This window comes from Oncorhynchus mykiss, chromosome 7, assembly GCF_013265735.2.
Source record: "Oncorhynchus mykiss isolate Arlee chromosome 7, USDA_OmykA_1.1, whole genome shotgun sequence".
Classification (NCBI taxonomy): Eukaryota; Metazoa; Chordata; class Actinopteri; order Salmoniformes; family Salmonidae; genus Oncorhynchus; species Oncorhynchus mykiss.
The window spans coordinates 39131002-39148158 of record NC_048571.1 but is presented as its reverse complement, the minus strand read 5'-3'; the positions used below and the strand labels follow the sequence as shown (position 1 = coordinate 39148158).

General features: G+C 42.9%; 1 protein-coding gene across 3 annotated transcripts in view; it reads left to right on the top strand.

Annotated features, from left to right (window-relative positions):
- The window catches only part of LOC110527724 (DCC-interacting protein 13-alpha), a 32194-nt gene extending 15476 nt beyond the window's left edge, over nt 1-16718 (top strand). Inside the window, exons 5-25 of one of the 3 annotated variants that reach the window (XM_036983219.1) lie at nt 178-265; nt 514-555; nt 666-724; nt 868-1014; nt 4009-4091; nt 4257-4415; nt 4690-4878; nt 5032-5074; nt 5192-5248; nt 5488-5579; nt 5918-6103; nt 6258-6307; nt 6500-6674; nt 6763-6799; nt 7651-7797; nt 8093-8143; nt 8238-8327; nt 8514-8652; nt 12821-13005; nt 13335-13436; nt 15528-16718. In XM_036983219.1, coding sequence (XP_036839114.1) covers nt 178-265; nt 514-555; nt 666-724; nt 868-1014; nt 4009-4091; nt 4257-4415; nt 4690-4878; nt 5032-5074; nt 5192-5248; nt 5488-5579; nt 5918-6103; nt 6258-6307; nt 6500-6674; nt 6763-6799; nt 7651-7797; nt 8093-8143; nt 8238-8327; nt 8514-8652; nt 12821-13005; nt 13335-13436; nt 15528-15635 — 2229 coding nt within the window. In that variant the 3' untranslated portion in view covers nt 15636-16718. Of the gene's footprint in view, nt 1-177; nt 266-513; nt 556-665; nt 725-867; nt 1015-4008; nt 4092-4256; nt 4416-4689; nt 4879-5031; nt 5075-5191; nt 5249-5487; nt 5580-5917; nt 6104-6254; nt 6308-6499; nt 6675-6762; nt 6800-7650; nt 7798-8092; nt 8144-8237; nt 8328-8513; nt 11707-12820; nt 13006-13334; nt 13437-15527 lie in introns of those variants that run through there. The other 2 variants (XM_036983218.1, XM_036983220.1) reach the window with 2 other exon arrangements.
- Nucleotides 16719-17157: the final 439 nt, after the last annotated feature.

Sequence of the window (17157 nt, the reverse complement as noted above, 5' to 3'; positions counted from 1 at the left end):
GCCATCCCTTCCTTCACTCTGTTTTTTCCATATCCCTTCCATCTTTCTTCCTTCCTTCTCTCTCTTCCATCTCTCTAACCTCCCCCATCTCTCCTCTCCACCTGTCTGATGAGAAACACAAGACACGTTTCCCTGAGGAGATTCAGTAATGTAACTAACCTGTCTTCTCTCCCACAGCTGAGTTCCTGTCATGCAGTGCTGTCCACTCAGCTGGCTGATGCCATGATGTTTCCCATCACTCAGTTTAAGGAGAGGGACTTAAAAGGTAGGACTCTGAAAGAGTTCCATTCTCATGTTGTATTGTTTATACAGAGATCATGTACATTTACGAGAGATGGAGACAGATTAGAGGGATGAATGGTGAAGAGGTAGGACTGGGGATCGGAGCCCTGGTCCCCAAGGGCATGTCGTTCGAGGGTGGCTGCGCTTGGTAGTGGCAGAATGTGAGCCGTTTGAAATGGACGTTGACCTTCTCTCTCTCTCTCTCTCTCTCTCTCTCTCTCTCCCCTTCAGAGATCCTGACCCTGAAGGAAGTGTTCCAGATTGCCAGCGATGGTGAGTGAGAACTATTCAGTAAAACATGAAAACTTAATGTTGTGATGTTGGCATGATGTCTTGTTACAAAGCCCATGTTGTAAATGTAATAACACATTTTCTGTCGACAGATCACGACATGGCCATCAACAGATACAGCCGTCTCTCTAAAAGGAGGGACAATGAGAAGGTAAAGTTTCTTAATATAACGTGACGTTGTTGTAACAATAACTTCCTTGCCAAATAAAACCTGACATTTGTGTGCGCGCTTCCGTGTGTATGTCTGCGTGCGTTTGTTGTGTATGTGTGTGTGTGTGTGCGTCTTCTCTCCAGGTGAAGGGCGAGGTGATGCAGGATGTGTACACCTCCAGGAAGAAGCAGCACCAGACCATGATGCACTACTTCACAGCCCTCAACACGCTGCAGTACAAGAAGAAGATGTCCCTCCTGGAGCCACTGCTGGGATACATGCAAGCACAGGTACATCAGCCTTACTTTCTCTCTCTCCTCTCTCTCTCTCTCTCTCGCTCGCTCTGTATTACTTTCTCTCGCTCGCTCTCTGTATTTCTTTCTCTCTCTCGCTCTCTGTATTTCTCTCTCTCGCTCGCTCTCTGTATTTCTTTCTCTCTCTCGCTCTCTGTATTTCTTTCTCTCTCTCGCTCTCTGTATTTCTCTCTCTCTCTCTCGCTCTGTATTTCTTTCTCGCTCTCTGTATTTCTTTCTCTCTCTCGCTCGCTCTCTGTATTTCTTTCTCTCTCGCTCGCTCTCTGTATTACTTTCTCTCTCTCGCTCGCTCTCTGTATTTCTTTCTCTCTCTCTCTCGCTCTCTGTATTTCTCTCTCTCTCTCGCTCGCTCTCTGTATTTCTTTCTCTCTCTCGCTCGCTCTCTGTATTTCTTTCTCGCTTGCTCTCTGTATTTCTTTCTCTCTCTCGCTCGCTCTCTGTATTTCTTTCTCTCTCTCGCTCGCTCTCTGTATTTCTTTCTCTCTCTCGCTCGCTCTCTGTATTTCTTTCTCTCTCGCTCGCTCTCTGTATTTCTTTCTCGCTTGCTCTCTGTATTTCTTTCTCGCTTGCTCTCTGTATTTCTTTCTCTCTCTCGCCCGCTCTCTGTATTTCTTTCTCTCTCTCTCTCGCTCTTTGTATTTCTTTCTCTCTCTCGCCCGCTCTCTGTATTTCTTTCTCTCTCTCGCTCGCTCTCTGTATTTCTTTCTCTCTCTCGCTCGCTCTCTGTATTTCTTTCTCTCTCGCTCGCTCTCTGTATTTCTTTCTCGCTTGCTCTCTGTATTTCTTTCTCGCTCGCTCTCTGTATTTCTTTCTCTCTCTCTCTCGCTCGCTCTCTGTATTTCTTTCTCTCTCTCGCCCGCTCTCTGTATTTCTTTCTCTCTCTCTCTCGCTCTCTGTATTTATTTCTCTCTCTCGCTCGCTCTCTGTATTTCTTTCTCTCTCTCGCTCGCTCTCTGTATTTCTTTCTCTCTCTCGCTCGCTCTCTGTATTTCTCTCTCTCTCTCGCTCGCTCTCTGTATTTCTTTCTCTCTCTCGCTCGCTCTCTGTATTTCTCTCTCTCTCGCTCGCTCTCTGTATTTCTTTCTCTCTCTCGCTCGCTCTCTGTATTTCTTTCTCTCTCTTGCTCGCTCTCTGTATTTCTTTCTCTCTCGCTCGCTCTCTGTATTTCTTTCTCTCTCTCGCTCGCTCTCCGTATTTCTGTCTCTCGCTCGCTCTCTGTATTTCTTTCTCTCTCTCGCTCGCTCTCTGTATTTCTTTATCTTTCTCGCTCGCTCTCTGTATTTCTTTCTCTCTCGCTCGCTCTCTGTATTTCTTTCTCTCTCTCGCTCGCTCTCTGTATTTCTTTCTCTCTCGTTCGCTCTCTGTATTTCTTTCTCTCTCTCGCTCGCTCTCTGTATTTCTCTCTCTCTCGCTCGCTCTCTGTATTTCTTTCTCTCTCTCGCTCGCTCTCTGTATTTCTTTCTCTCTCTCGCTCGCTCTCTGTATTTCTTTCTCGCTTGCTCTCTGTATTTCTTTCTCTCTCTCGCTCGCTCTCTGTATTTCTTTCTCTCTCTCGCTCGCTCTCTGTATTTCTTTCTCGCTTGCTCTCTGTATTTCTTTCTCTCTCTCGCTTGCTCTCTGTATTTCTTTCTCTCTCTCGCTCGCTCTCTGTATTTCTTTCTCTCTCTCGCTCGCTCTCTGTATTTCTTTCTCTCTCGCTCGCTCTCTGTATTTCTTTCTCGCTTGCTCTCTGTATTTCTTTCTCGCTTGCTCTCTGTATTTCTTTCTCTCTCTCGCCCGCTCTCTGTATTTCTTTCTCTCTCTCTCTCGCTCTTTGTATTTCTTTCTCTCTCTCGCCCGCTCTCTGTATTTCTTTCTCTCTCTCGCTCGCTCTCTGTATTTCTTTCTCTCTCTCGCTCGCTCTCTGTATTTCTTTCTCTCTCGCTCGCTCTCTGTATTTCTTTCTCGCTTGCTCTCTGTATTTCTTTCTCGCTCGCTCTCTGTATTTCTTTCTCTCTCTCTCTCGCTCGCTCTCTGTATTTCTTTCTCTCTCTCGCCCGCTCTCTGTATTTCTTTCTCTCTCTCTCTCGCTCTCTGTATTTATTTCTCTCTCTCGCTCGCTCTCTGTATTTCTTTCTCTCTCTCGCTCGCTCTCTGTATTTCTTTCTCTCTCTCGCTCGCTCTCTGTATTTCTCTCTCTCTCTCGCTCGCTCTCTGTATTTCTTTCTCTCTCTCGCTCGCTCTCTGTATTTCTCTCTCTCTCTCGCTCGCTCTCTGTATTTCTTTCTCTCTCTCGCTCGCTCTCTGTATTTCTTTCTCTCTCTTGCTCGCTCTCTGTATTTCTTTCTCGCTCGCTCTCTGTATTTCTTTCTCTCTCTCGCTCGCTCTCTGTATTTCTGTCTCTCGCTCGCTCTCTGTATTTCTTTCTCTCTCTCGCTCGCTCTCTGTATTTCTTTATCTTTCTCGCTCGCTCTCTGTATTTCTTTCTCTCTCGCTCGCTCTCTGTATTTCTTTCTCTCTCTCGCTCGCTCTCTGTATTTCTTTCTCTCTCGTTCGCTCTCTGTATTTCTTTCTCTCTCTCGCTCGCTCTCTGTATTTCTCTCTCTCTCGCTCGCTCTCTGTATTTCTTTCTCTCTCTCGCTCGCTCTCTGTATTTCTCTCTCTCTCTCGCTCGCTCTCTGTATTTCTTTCTCTCTCTCGCTCGCTCTCTGTATTTCTTTCTCTCTCGCTCGCTCTCTGTATTTCTTTCTCTCTCTCGCTCGCTCTCTGTATTTCTTTCTCTCTCTCGCTCGCTCTCTGTATTTCTCTCTCTCTCTCGCTCGCTCTCTGTATTTCTTTCTCTCTCTCGCTCGCTCTCTGTATTTCTTTCTCTCTCGCTCGCTCTCTGTATTTCTTTCTCTCTCTCGCTCGCTCTCTGTATTTCTTTCTCTCTCTCTCTCCCTGCTGGAGCATATGTTCTGACCAGCATGTCTGTCTTTCTTTATATCCCAGATCAGCTTCTTCAAGCTGGGATCAGAGAACCTGACCCAGCAGTGGGAAGACTTCCTCACCGACATAGGAACCAGTGTTCAGAAGTAAGCTTCATCTCCTATCCCCCAACCCTTTGGGATTTGTAGAGATCTGAAAAGATTGGATAGTCTTCAGCAATGGTGGTAGCTCCATCTTGCCCTCTATGAGGCCAAGTGGAATTGTCATATTGTTTCCAAGGCCGGGCGTGTAATGTGTTTGGTTGTGTCCAGTGTCCGCAGGGAGATGGCCGGGGAGGTGGATGTGATGCAACAGACCATCCAGGATATGGAGCAGGCCAATGACCTCCTCTACATGCCCGACCCTGACCCCAGCCTGGTTCCTGTCAACCGCAACCTCACACGCAAGGCCGGCTACCTCAACACTCGCAAGTAAGAAATGACTGCCTAGCCAAACAAACTGACCTTCCTCAGTCCTGCAACACTGTAGTTCAAGACCAACATATATTTTAAATAAACACCTGGGTTAGTAAATCAAGTAAAAAGTCTGCTCGTTTCTATTTGAAGCAACAGTAGGGCAGCTCCTGCTTGTTTTTAAACTGATGCTTTTATTCATTTCTAGTGAAAGTGAATACGGTCCAAAATGCCTTAATCGGAACGACAATATGTTTCTACCATGTTTTTACTCCTAAATGTGTTTCCTAAGTAAAACGGGCTTAGTGTCTTCATCCTGGGAGCGGCAGTACTTCTTCACCCAGGGAGGGAACCTGATGAGCCAGGCGCGGGGGGACGTGGCGGGGGGTCTTGTCATGGATATAGACAACTGCTCCGTCATGGCCGTGGACTGTGAGGACCGACGCTTCTGCTTCCAGATCACATCCTTCGACGGCAAGAAGTAATTGACTGCATATTAAAGCTTTTTTAAATTTTTTTAACTAGCGATAACTGCTTTATGAAGTGTTGTTGTTACCTGAAAATTTCTAACTTAGTCACAAAAGAAAATGTGAATTTCCACAGACGTTACTGATGCGCTCGGTCTTTGTTTCAGAGTGGCCATCTTGCAGGCAGAGAGCAGGAAGGATTGTGAAGAGGTGCGACAGTAGTTTTAATTAAATGTATTGTGGATGTGTTTATGTATTGTATAAATGTATAATGTAGCTGTGGTATCTCTTAATAACACTGTCCTGTGCTCCTCTTTCCTCCCTCAGTGGATTGCAACGATTAACAACATCTCAAAGAGGATATATCTCAGTGAGAACCCAGAGGTGAGTATCTTGCTATGCTCTGGAAAAGCCTGTGCTTGCATCATCTTTATATTTAGATTGATATTATCATAGATAGAGCAATGCTCCAACACCCCTGTGTGTGTCCATGGTGTGACATTCACCTAGCCAGTGCTGGATGTCTGGGATGGGATGTGGTTAGTGTGAATCTCATCTGCCCTCTTTCTCTCTGTTGCCAAGCGCATTTCCTCTTTGCTGAAATGCCGTCTTTCTATTGGCAGGAGATCGCAGCCAGAGTGAACCAATCAGCTCTTGAGGCTGTGACACCGTCTCCCTCCTTCCAGCAGAGGCATGAGAGTTTGCGGCCGAGCACGTGGGTTTCTGAACCGTCTCTCCTCACACAATCATAGACTTCATTATTTGGGCCTGGAGTTTTTCCTGATCTGACTACGAAAATCTCTAGGCTTGGTTACATTACAGCCTATAACTAGCCTAGCTCACCCTGTAACTTGGAGAAAAGTGTTTTTCCTGGTTTAGTCACATGGTCTGGAAAAACTCCTGACCCTACTGTAGTGAAAGGTTTCATGAGTACACCTTTTTTCTTATGTTCAATGAGGCTAGCATCCCTCGTTTCCATCTCTCTAACCTCCCATCTCTTTTCTGTTCCCTGGGTCTCGTCCATCCGTCTCTACATCTATCCGTCCCGTGTAGACAAGGGCGGCCACCGGCAGCGCGGGCCAGCAGTGTGAGCTCGGCAGGCTCTGAGACGGCCTCCCCGGCCCTCTCCGTCCTCTCCTTGGACGCACTGGTGGCTCCAAACACGCCCATCCAGTTTGACATCATCTCTCCAGTCAGCGAGGAGGACGCAGGACGGGCGAAGGCTGCCGGACTGGGAAGGTCAGTACTACCCAGGGTTTCCTTAACGATGTATAGGGGCAGGACTAACCCATGGTATGTGTTGAATGGAAAATAGTTCTGAGTCTACTACACTGTGCCAGTCATGTTCTTAAGATGTGGGTGTGTTTCTTTGCTCCCCCTTTTTTGAAAGAAGGACCAATCCTTTTGGTGAATCCGGAGGCACACCAGCTGAGGAGAGTGAAGGTAGGTGTGTGTGTGTGTGTGTGTGTGTGTGTGTGTGTGTGTGTGTGTGTGTGTGTGTGTGTGTGTGTGTGTGTGTGTGTGTGTGTGTGTGTGTGTGTGTGTGTGTGTTTCTCTCTCAGGTGGTCAGGTTAAAAGCGAAAGATGAATTTCTGTGGAAAAATAAAAGAAAATTGACAATATGTGTCCATCCAGGCTCTATCCTGCACCAGCTGTTCTTTGCGCGTTTCCTGGGCTGTATGGAGGTGCAGAATGCGGACAGCTCTGACGTCATCTATGAGACCATGAGACAGATCCTAGCAGCCAGAGCCATACACAACATCTTCAGGATGACAGAGTCTCACCTGCTGGTCACCTGTGAATGCCTGAAGTGAGACACAAGCTCTTTACCCTTATTATACAGGCATGGAAATTCATTCAATTCACAGACTTATCCTGTGTGTTGTTTTTGTTTTCAGGCTAATCGATCCTCAGACACAAGTCACACGGCTGAGGGTAGGCATGTGACTGATTGATTGTACAGTTGAAGTCGGAAGTTTACAAACACTTAGGTTGGAGTCATTAAAACTTGTTTTTCAACCACTCCACAAATTTCTTCTTAACAAACTATAGTTTTGGCAACTGTTTACAAACAGATTATTTCACTTATAATTCACTGTATCCCAATTCCAGTGGGTCAGAAGTTAACATACACTAAGTTGACTGTGCCTTTAAACAGCTTGGAAAATTCAAGGAAATTATGTCATAGCTTTAGAAGCTTCTGATAGGCTAATTGACATAATTTGAGTCAATTGGTGGTGTATCTGTGGATGTATTTCAAGGCCTGCCTTCAAACTCAGTGCCTCTTTGCTTGACACCATGGGGAAATCAAAAGAAATCAGCCAAGACCTCAGAAAGAAAATTGTAGACCTCCACAAGTCTGGTTCATCCTTGGGAGCAATTTCCAAACGCCTGAAGGTACCACGTTCATCTGTACAAACAATATTACGCAAGTATAAACACCATGGGACCTCGCAGCCGTCATACCACTCAGGAAGGAGACGCGTTCTGTCTCCTAGAGATGAACGTACTTTGGTACGAAAAGTGCAAATCAATCCCAGAACAACAGCAAAGGACCTGCACACGGGGTCAAAGATCATACTTTTTGGAGAAATGTCCTCTGGTCTGATGAAACAGTTTAAATGTATTTGGCTAAGTTGTATGTAAACTTCCAACTTTAACTGTATGTAATATCACTGTCAAGATACATGAGGTTGTCGAGACTTGATGTTTCACGTGACTTCTTGATTTCCTTCTCTCTCTGCCCCTCTCCCTGCTGCCCCCCCCCTTCTCTCTCCCTCCCCCAGTTCCCTCTCTCCAGCGTGGTGTTGTGTGCTGCCCACCAGGAGAACAAGCGTCTGTTTGGATTTGTTCTGCAGACTGCAGAAGGCATGGTGGACGGACGACCAATCATTGTCTGCTACATCTTTGAGTCCAACAATGATGGGGAAAAGGTAGATTCTGCTCTGCTGTGTAGCCTTTCTTATTCCATGATATGTAGGTAGAGCCAGTAGTTTAAGGCTGTAACAAGGGCATAGTTACACCACATTTTCCTGGTCACCACACATGCCAATGTCTTTTTATGATCAGGAATAAGCATATTGTGTCTATGTAGTAATGGCACTATCAGTTAAAACAGCTTATAGTTTCCGTGTTGTGGCAAAATGAAGACATTTGCATGTGTGTCTACTGTTACCCATGGTCATTTCTCGTTATCTCCGAGTGTATGTTGTGTTGTCCTCCTTTCAGATCTGTGACAGTGTGGGGCTGGCCAAACAGATAGCGTTCCACTCAGAGATGGTAAGAAATGTGAGAAGTCGAACTCTCTGTTCTAGTGGAATTCATTTGTTAAGATGAACCGTCGTTGCTCAGGTTTTTTTTTTTGCTGACTCAGGATCGCAAAGCCACGGAGAAGAAGAAGGAGCAGGACAGGGCCAAGGAGAAACAGCAGGAGGAGCTGAGTAAACAGAAACAGATAGAAAAGGTGTCAATCAAATCAAAATCACAATATAGTATCCTATTCTCGTTGACTCATAAATCAACGCCTATCTTGGCCGGTTTCTTGTCTGTAATCACAGCTGTATTACATTCTGTGTTCAATGATGTTACAGTAAACTGAATGATTTGATTAATTGATTTGATTAATCAATGAATTTTCATGAACCCACAGGACCTAGAGGAACAGAGCCGTTTGATTGCCGCCTTCAGTCGCCCCACCCCCCTTGCCGCTGGCACTGACGGACAGTTCCTGGTGCTGAGCAACAGCCAGTCAGAGGACAGCGATGCAGGAGTGGAGGGGCGGGAGAAGGGTGAGTCAGAGGCCTAACAGAATGGAACCGAGAGATGTTACTGTTGGCTTTCACTGAATACTACTTTGGATGACCAAACCACTGGAAGTCAGTCATTTTCAATGGAGTAAGGCAACTTGAAGAGGTGACTTGAGGAGACCATGCAACCGTTGGGGACAATTTCACCAAGTTGAGCCAAAGTTCAACTTTTACGCAAATCATCAGCGATGTAACTGCTGGCTTTGATCCTCTGCTGGATAGGCTACCCCCCCCCCCCCCCCCCCCCCCCAATGTGCTGTTAAGAGGAAACACCCACGAGAGACATAGCCTTGTCCCAGATCTGTTTGTGCTTTTGCCTACTCCATTGTTATTGTCGAACCAAACAATTGCATGACAATTCCATAAGGAGTTGGCAAGAGAGCAGAAACAGACTCACACCCAGGCTACAAGGGACAGGCTTGACTATGTGTTACCACAAAGTAGTATCCCATGAAAACAGACAGTTAGAGGTGGACTTGGTTCCTCTCCAGACGCCCACCTTGGCTCCTCAACCCTGGGCCTGCACAAACACAGCCTCTCTCTGGTTTCACCTCTGGCTCCTACTGTTGGTCAATGAAGGAACAGGATTCAGAGTGCAGATAGACTTGATCAATAAAGGGCAAAAAATATATACTTTATAACATAAAAAACTAGAAGAAAAAAAAGACCCCACAAGCTAAGAAAAGAAGAGTAGAAAAAGAACCATGTGACTGAACAATCAAAAGAATCCTTCCGGATCATTCTCCACCTTGTGTAAATGATCATGTATTTTATACTCGCAATTATATAGAAGTATACTGTCAGATAATATGGAAGAAGAAAAATAATGCTTTTCTGGTTTTGTTTATTTGGAAATTCAGGTGCAGTTCTGACTGAATACTATGGCTTCCTAAAAGTTAGAGATTATAGAGTGTACTAATATGGAGGGAAGACATTGCACATGTTAATACTGCAATAATAGATTTCTGTATTGTTTGCGTAAACAGTATACATATTGTCTAATTAAGCAATAAGGCCCGAAGGGGTGTGGTATATGGCCAATATACCATGGCTAAGTGCTGTTCTTATGCACGAAGAAACACCAAGTGCCTGGATACAGCCCTTAGTCGTGGTGTATTGGCCGTATACCCCCCCCCCCCCCCAAGGTGCCTTATTGCTATTAGAAACTATTTACCGATATAATTATAGTAGTAAAACATGTTTTGTCAAACCCGCGGTATGCGGTCTGATATACCATGGCTGTCAGCCAATCAGAATTCAGAGCTCGAAGCACCCAGTTTATAATCTACAGCTGTGAAAAAGTATGATTTCTTTCTGTTTTTGCATATTTTTGATACTGAATGTTATCAGATCTTCAACCAAAACCTAATATTAGATAAAGGGAACCTGAGTTTACAAATAACAAAAAAAAGGTCATACTTATTTTATTGATTTAATTAACAAAGTTATGCAACACCCAATTCCCCTGTGTGAAAAAGTGATTTCCCCCTTACACTCAGTAACTGGTTGTGCCACCTTTTAGCTGCAATGACTGCAACCAAATGCTTCCTGTAGTTGTTGATCAGTCTCTCACATCGCTGTGGAGGAATGTTGGCCCACTTTTGCCTGCAGAACTGCTTTAACTCAGCAACATTTGTGGGTTTTCATGCATGAACTGCTCGTTTCAAGTCCTGCCACAACATCTCAATTGGGATTAGGTCTGGACTTTGACTAGGCCATTCCAAAACTTCAAATGTATTGCTTTTTAGCCATGTTCATGTAGACTTGTTTTGGATCATTGTCTTGCTGAATGACACAGCTGCGCTTCAGCTCACAGATGGATGGTTTGACATTCTCCTGCAGAATTCATGGTTCCTTCTATTGAAGCAAGTCGTCCAGGTCCTGAGGCAGCAAAGCATCCCCAAACCATCACACTGCCACCACCATGCCTGATCGTTGGTATGAGGTTCTTACTGTGGAATGCAGTGTTTGGTTTTCGCCAGGCATAATAGGACCCATCTCATCCAAAAGGTTGACTCAAGTTTGCCAAAAAAGCACCTGGATGATCACCAAGACTCTTTGAAGGATGATTTATGGACAGATGAGTCAAAAGTATGACTTTTTGGACGGCATTGGTCCCGTTATGCCTGGCGGAAACCTAACACTGCATTCCGCAGTAAGAACCCTGGTTCTCGGCGGTGGTGTGATGGTTTGGGGATGCTTTGCTGCCTCGGGACCTTGTCTACACTCAGCCTCTCGTCGTTAGCTAACAGGTTTGCATGTGCTTTGGATCCTATCATGAAGATAAATAATTGTCACATACATCCTTGTCAGTTCTTTTTTTCCCTCCATAACATTATTACTACCATTTGAATGAACCATGTTTTGTTTCGAGTGTGTTTTGGTTTCAAGATGATGATGTTGATCTTGTACCCCTAACACCAATAGTGGTATGCTCATGAATGAATCAACTTATTGCTATACCTTCTTCCTGAAGTGTCAATGTATTCATCTGCCAGGTTGAAGCAAGAACAATACTGTATTACAAAGTGCTAAATTTAGGGCTGTGGCTTTAAGGTGTTGTTTTTTTTCACCCGTTAAGTATGTTAATCTGTAATGTATTGGAATGGTTTGTATGTTTTCTCAGATAATTTCTGTATAAAGAAGCACACTACGTATGTAAGCTATGTATAGGACATATTTCCAGAGGTGTTCGCCGACCTTTACCCATTGCTCAGATGTAAATTTGTTCTGAGCTCTGACTGCAAATTTGATCAGCTCATAGAGAATACAACTACCATATCAACAAAGTGAAATTGATTTGGTTTATATAAATAGAAGTGATATCCCAGAAGGGTTGAGAATATTTATTATTTCCATTTTGGGGAAAGGTTTTGGGAGTGGTAAACTGGGTAACCTAGATGTTAATATGGGGGGCTGCACTTTAGTACTTTATGCAGTGGGGGATATGCACCTATTTAATGTACATATTTCAGTGATTACTGTTTCAGTGTCCTAAAATAGCTTTTCAACAATAAATATACACTAATTCAAGGATTAGGGTTGTGTTTTATCGCTCCTGGTTCAAAGTGGTGTGTGTGTGCGTGCGTGCGTGGCGCCTATAGGCTGCAAATAAACCATATTCTTTCTTAGAGTAGCCTATTAAGTATTGCTCTTCTTTCAAAACAAAAAGACTGGGCGCGCCCGTGCACATTGACGTCCCTTGTGTCCAAATCCTCTCCGTTCCATTCAGAGCGAAAAGTAAACAAGTGAGTTATTTGTTTAAAGCTCCCGTTGTTCTGTTCGTTAAAGCGAGCGAGCACTAATCTGCTTTTGAATAGGTCGATTCGAGGAGGAACAAATGTTACACACGATTTTCCAGCAACACGCCAACCTGCCGCTTTGACGGCTTTTGTTTGTCCCCAACATAATTCACCGTCCTATATGCATCACAACGGCAGGATGAGAGAATATTCATCAGGATTAAACCTAATAGTATTAGAGGATTATTATTAGGATTGGAATTATGTGATACTTGACTGGTCCCGCATAATGATGCCTGCAGACAGTAGGCCTATCTAAAATAGTGCCCAGGTTTGGCGACATGTGGGAATGGGTTTGATTTTCTACCTTGGTAGTTTTGAAGAAAAGGATGGCATTGCTTTTTTGTTTCAGTTCTAATATTACGTTTGACGAATCCACTGTCCTTAAGAGATAACACCTTTATGCCTAGGTCTATTTACAACCCCCCTAATCTGAATCGGGTAACCTGCGACTCATCGCGCCCAGTGGTGGGGGGTATTCGATTCACATGCTAAACTTTTTAGAACCTCTGATTTTAATTAGTGACGTATGAAAATCCCCGATTCGTTTAAGTCGTCACCTGAGCAGCCAGCATTCAGAGGCCAGTAACTTTTCAGAAGAGAGTTGGTTGACAGTATGGCTGCACCTACCGTTAGTTGCCAGATCAGGCTGGTTGACGCAAAGCCAGTTTTCACCATAGACAGCATCCTTGGGTTGAATTTGGACAGGCCAGGCCTACAAAATGTGTCTGTGAAGCTGTATCGACCTTGGACAGGTAAAACACTATTTATTTCTCTCAAGTAAATTCTGATAATAACGTATGTCATTGTCTGTGGAGTTATATTAGGTTTTGTCTGGTGTTTTTCAGAATTGGAACCAACGCAACAGAGAAGTCACACCATAGTCAATAGACCATCGGAGCCTTCCGCAGAGATAAAGGGGACAGTAGAAGAACAGAAGCTCAACTGTAAACAACACTTTACGGAGTCCTACAGGAGAACATTAAACTGGTACATTGGGCGCAGGCCGCGGACGGCATTCAGTAGCACACAGGTAAAAAAAAAAAAAAATGTTTCATGCACAGATATGCGCAGTGTTCACATGCCTCCATCATGGTGCATCAGTAACAAAACATTTTAATAACATATTTATTGTAGATAGCCTATATATCGGCCGAAGGGCAGTTAGTGTTTTATTTTACCAACATTTTGTTTGTACGATGTCATAACTGTGGGATTTTGCTGCAGGGTTACAGTTATCAGTATTTACATTTATCAGTATATACATTTGTGTTAAATGTGTATCAATTTGTGACAGATGTTTTCATGGAAATACAATTTGATTGATATGATTTATTGATATGATTTCTTCTTGGGGGGCAGATTGAAGTCTTGGAGAGTGTGTTTCTCATCAACTCATATCCGGGTATTGACATCAGAGATGAACTGGCACAAAGGTTACATCTGGATGTGGATAGAATACAGGTAGGCCTAAAATTAACTGTTTCGAAATTACATTTAAAATGGGGATGTTTTTACCCTGAGGCCTAACAAAGTTAATTTACTGTTCAATATGAAAAATAAATCAAATACAAGTTTTTGAACAATTAATTTGATTCATGTTAATTTATATACAGTTGAAGTCGGAAGTTTACATACACTTAGGTTGAAGTCATTAAAACTCGTTTTTTAACCACTCCACAAATTTCTTGTTAACAAACTATAGTTTTGGCAAGTTGGTTAGGACATCTGCTTGTGCATGACAAGTAATTTTTCCAACAATTGTTTACAGACAGATTATTTCACTTATAATTCACTGTATCACAATTCCAGTGGGTCAGACAGAAGTTTACATACACAAATTTGACTGTGCCTTTAAACAGCTTGGAAAATTCCAGAAAGTGATGTCATGGCTTTAGAAGCTTCTGATATGCTAATTGACATCATTTGAGTCAATTGGAGGTGTACCTGTGGATGAATTTCAAGGCCTACCTTCAACCTCAGTGCCTCTTTGCTTGGCATCATGGGAAAATCAAAATAAATCAGCCAAGACCTCAGAAAAATAATTGTAGACCTCCACAAGTCTGGTTCATCCTTGGGAGCAATTTCCAAACGCCTGAAGGTACCACGTTCATCTGTACAAACAATAGTACGCAAGTATAAACACCATGGGACCACACAGCTGTCATACCGCTCAGGAAGGAGACGCGTTCTGTCTCCTAGAGATGAATGTATTTTGGTGCGAAAAGTGCAAATCAATCCCAGAACAACAGCAAACAGCACCCCTGAATAAGGTAGTTAACCCACTGTTCCCCAGTAGGCCATCATTGTAAATAAGAATTTGTTCTTAACTGACTTGCCTAGTTAAATAAAGGTTAAAACATTATTTTATTTTTTTAAATTTAAACTGGACAGAGGAACTTTGCCTAGAAAGCCAGCATCCCGGAGTTGCCTCTTCACTGTTGCCGTTGAGACTGGTTTTGAGGGTACTATTTAAAGAAGCTGCCAGTTGAGGACTTGTGAGGCGTCTGTTTCTCAAACTAGACCCTCCTCTTGCTCAGTTGTGTACCGTGGCCTCCCACTCCTCTTTCTATTCTGGTTAGAGCCAGTTTGCGCTGTTCTGTGAAGGGAGTAGTACACAGCATTGTACGAGAGCCTCAGTTTCTTGGCAATTTCTTACATGAAATAGCATTGATTTCTCAGAACAAGAATAGACTGACGAGTTTCAGAAGAAAGTTATTTGTTCCTGGCCATTTTGAGCCTGTAATCGAACCCACAAATGCTGATGCTCCAGATACTCAACTTGTCTAAAGATGGCCAGTTTTATTGCTTCTTTAATGAGAATAACAGATTTCAGCTGTGCTAACATAGTTGCAAAAGGGTTTTCTAATGATTAATTAGCCTTTTAATATGATCAACTTGGATTAGCTAACACAACGTGCCATTGGAACACAGGAGTGATGGTTGCTGATAATGGGCCTCTGTACGCCTATGTAGATATGCCATAAAAAAAGCAGCCGTTTCCAGATACAATAGTCATTTACAACATTAACAATGTCTACACTGTATTTCTGATCAATTTCATGTTATTTTAATGGACAAAAGGTGTGCTTTTCTTTCAAAAACATTTCTAAGTGACACTACATTTTTTAAAGGTAGTGTGTATATATGCAATTATATTTATATAAAAAAAACTATTCGCTTCATCGCCTCACTTTACAAGATATTAATTTATATAAATTTGTTTAACAGTAAATCAACTTTGCAAGGCCTAACTTAATTGTTTTGGGATTCTACTTTGATTATTGAATTGTAATTGCATTTGAACAGCTTTCAGCAGTTCTTGTTATTACACAGAATATGGACTCTTTCTTCTTGTAACAAACATGAAATAAAAAAATCTGTTAATTACAATGTAACATGTAAAAAAAAAAAAAAATGCCTGAGTACTTACAGCAATAACCTACTAGACAGGCATCTTCATGCTCTAAAACTAAAGCTAATTTTTTGTTGAGAAAAATTACACCATAAAGGCTGTTCTTAAAAGCTCTGTTGACATTGTCCCGTTCTCCACAGATTTGGTTTCAGAACCGCAGGGCCAAACTGAAACGTTCTCACAGAGAGTCACAGTTCCTCATGGTGAAAAAAGCCTTTGCAGATCTCAAGGACAAAGAAGAGGAATAGTCCTAATGATAAACACAGACCTTATAGGGGCCTTAATTACCTTAATTAAGCTTATCACTCTCTCTTGCTCTCTCTCTCTCTATATATATATTTAATATATTCTGATGTAAATGTAAATTTTTCCAGGGCAGCGTTTCCCAAACTCGGTCCTCGGGTCCCCAAGGTGTGCACGTTTTGCTTTTTTCCCTAGCGCTCCTAACACTACACAGCTGCTTCGAATAATCCAAGCTTGATGATGAGTTGATTATATGAATCAGCTGTGTAGTGCTAGGGCAAAAAAGTAAACAAAATGTGCACCGAGTTTGGGAAACCCTGTTCCAGGGTATGTTCATTTTTATAAACAGATAAGACCATTGTCAAATACATTTGTGGGTACGGCGTTTATTGAGCTATATTGGCAAAAATGTTTATCTTCTCCAACAATAGAATGCATTTCTGAAAGTTTAGATTATTAAATGATTTAGTTTGCAAGCAGCTGCAGGTTGTGGGTGTTCCCAGAACATCCAGAGTTAAGCTCTCCTTATTGTTCGAGAAACACCCCGGTAGGAACCAATTTGTCTCCTTCAGTAGCGCCTCAGCAAGGCAATTAAGTTTAGGGGAGTGAGAGACAAAAGAGTAGCAGTGAGGAAGCCTGCCCTGCAGGCAACAGGAAGGAGAAGGTATAAAGGTTTAGATCGTAGAGAAAGCTTTGAGAAAAGAAAAGAAAAGAAAAGAAAAGAAAAAAGTATATTTAAGATAATTTCAGATAATTGCATTTATGCTCTGGCAGGCATCCGCACCTCTCTTTTCTGACTAAAGTAGGCCCATAAACCTCTACTTGTGGTGTCATGCAGTAAAATAAAGATAAGGAACAGGGAATTTAAGTTTACAACTCAAACCAATAGGCAACCTGATTAACCCACTACTCTACTAACATGGTATGGCTGCAGTTTCTATGCCTTAACACAGGAGGGTGCTAAAGAATATCAAACGATTCTCTCTCTGTCTGTCTCTCTCCTCCCCTCTCTCTCTGTCTAGTCCTTTGCCCCCTACTATGACTCTCTGGGTCTATTCTACACTAATAAATATAATTTCCCACAGAAAGAGTGAGTGATTCTGTTTTTTGCCCACATGTAGGCTACTGGACTGCTGTGTGATAATGTTTCCAATGCTCAGAGTTCATGCAGCAGTAAAGAGGATATTTTTTTCATGACTTCAAATCAAACTTTGTCACATGCGCCGAATACAACAAGTGTAGACTTTACCGTGAAATGCTTACTTACAAGCCCTTAACCCAACAGTGCAGTTCAAGAATAGTTAAGAAAATATTTACAGAGAAGACTAAAATAATAAGTAACACAATAAGAATAACAATAACGAGGCTATATACCGGTACCGAGTCAGTGTGCCAGCGTACAGGTTAGTGAAGTCATTTGTACATGTAGGTGGGGGTGAAGTGACTGCATAGATGATAAATAGCGAGTAGCAGCAGTAAACAAAATGGAGGGGAGGTCAATGTAAATGGTCCGGAGGTGATTTTATT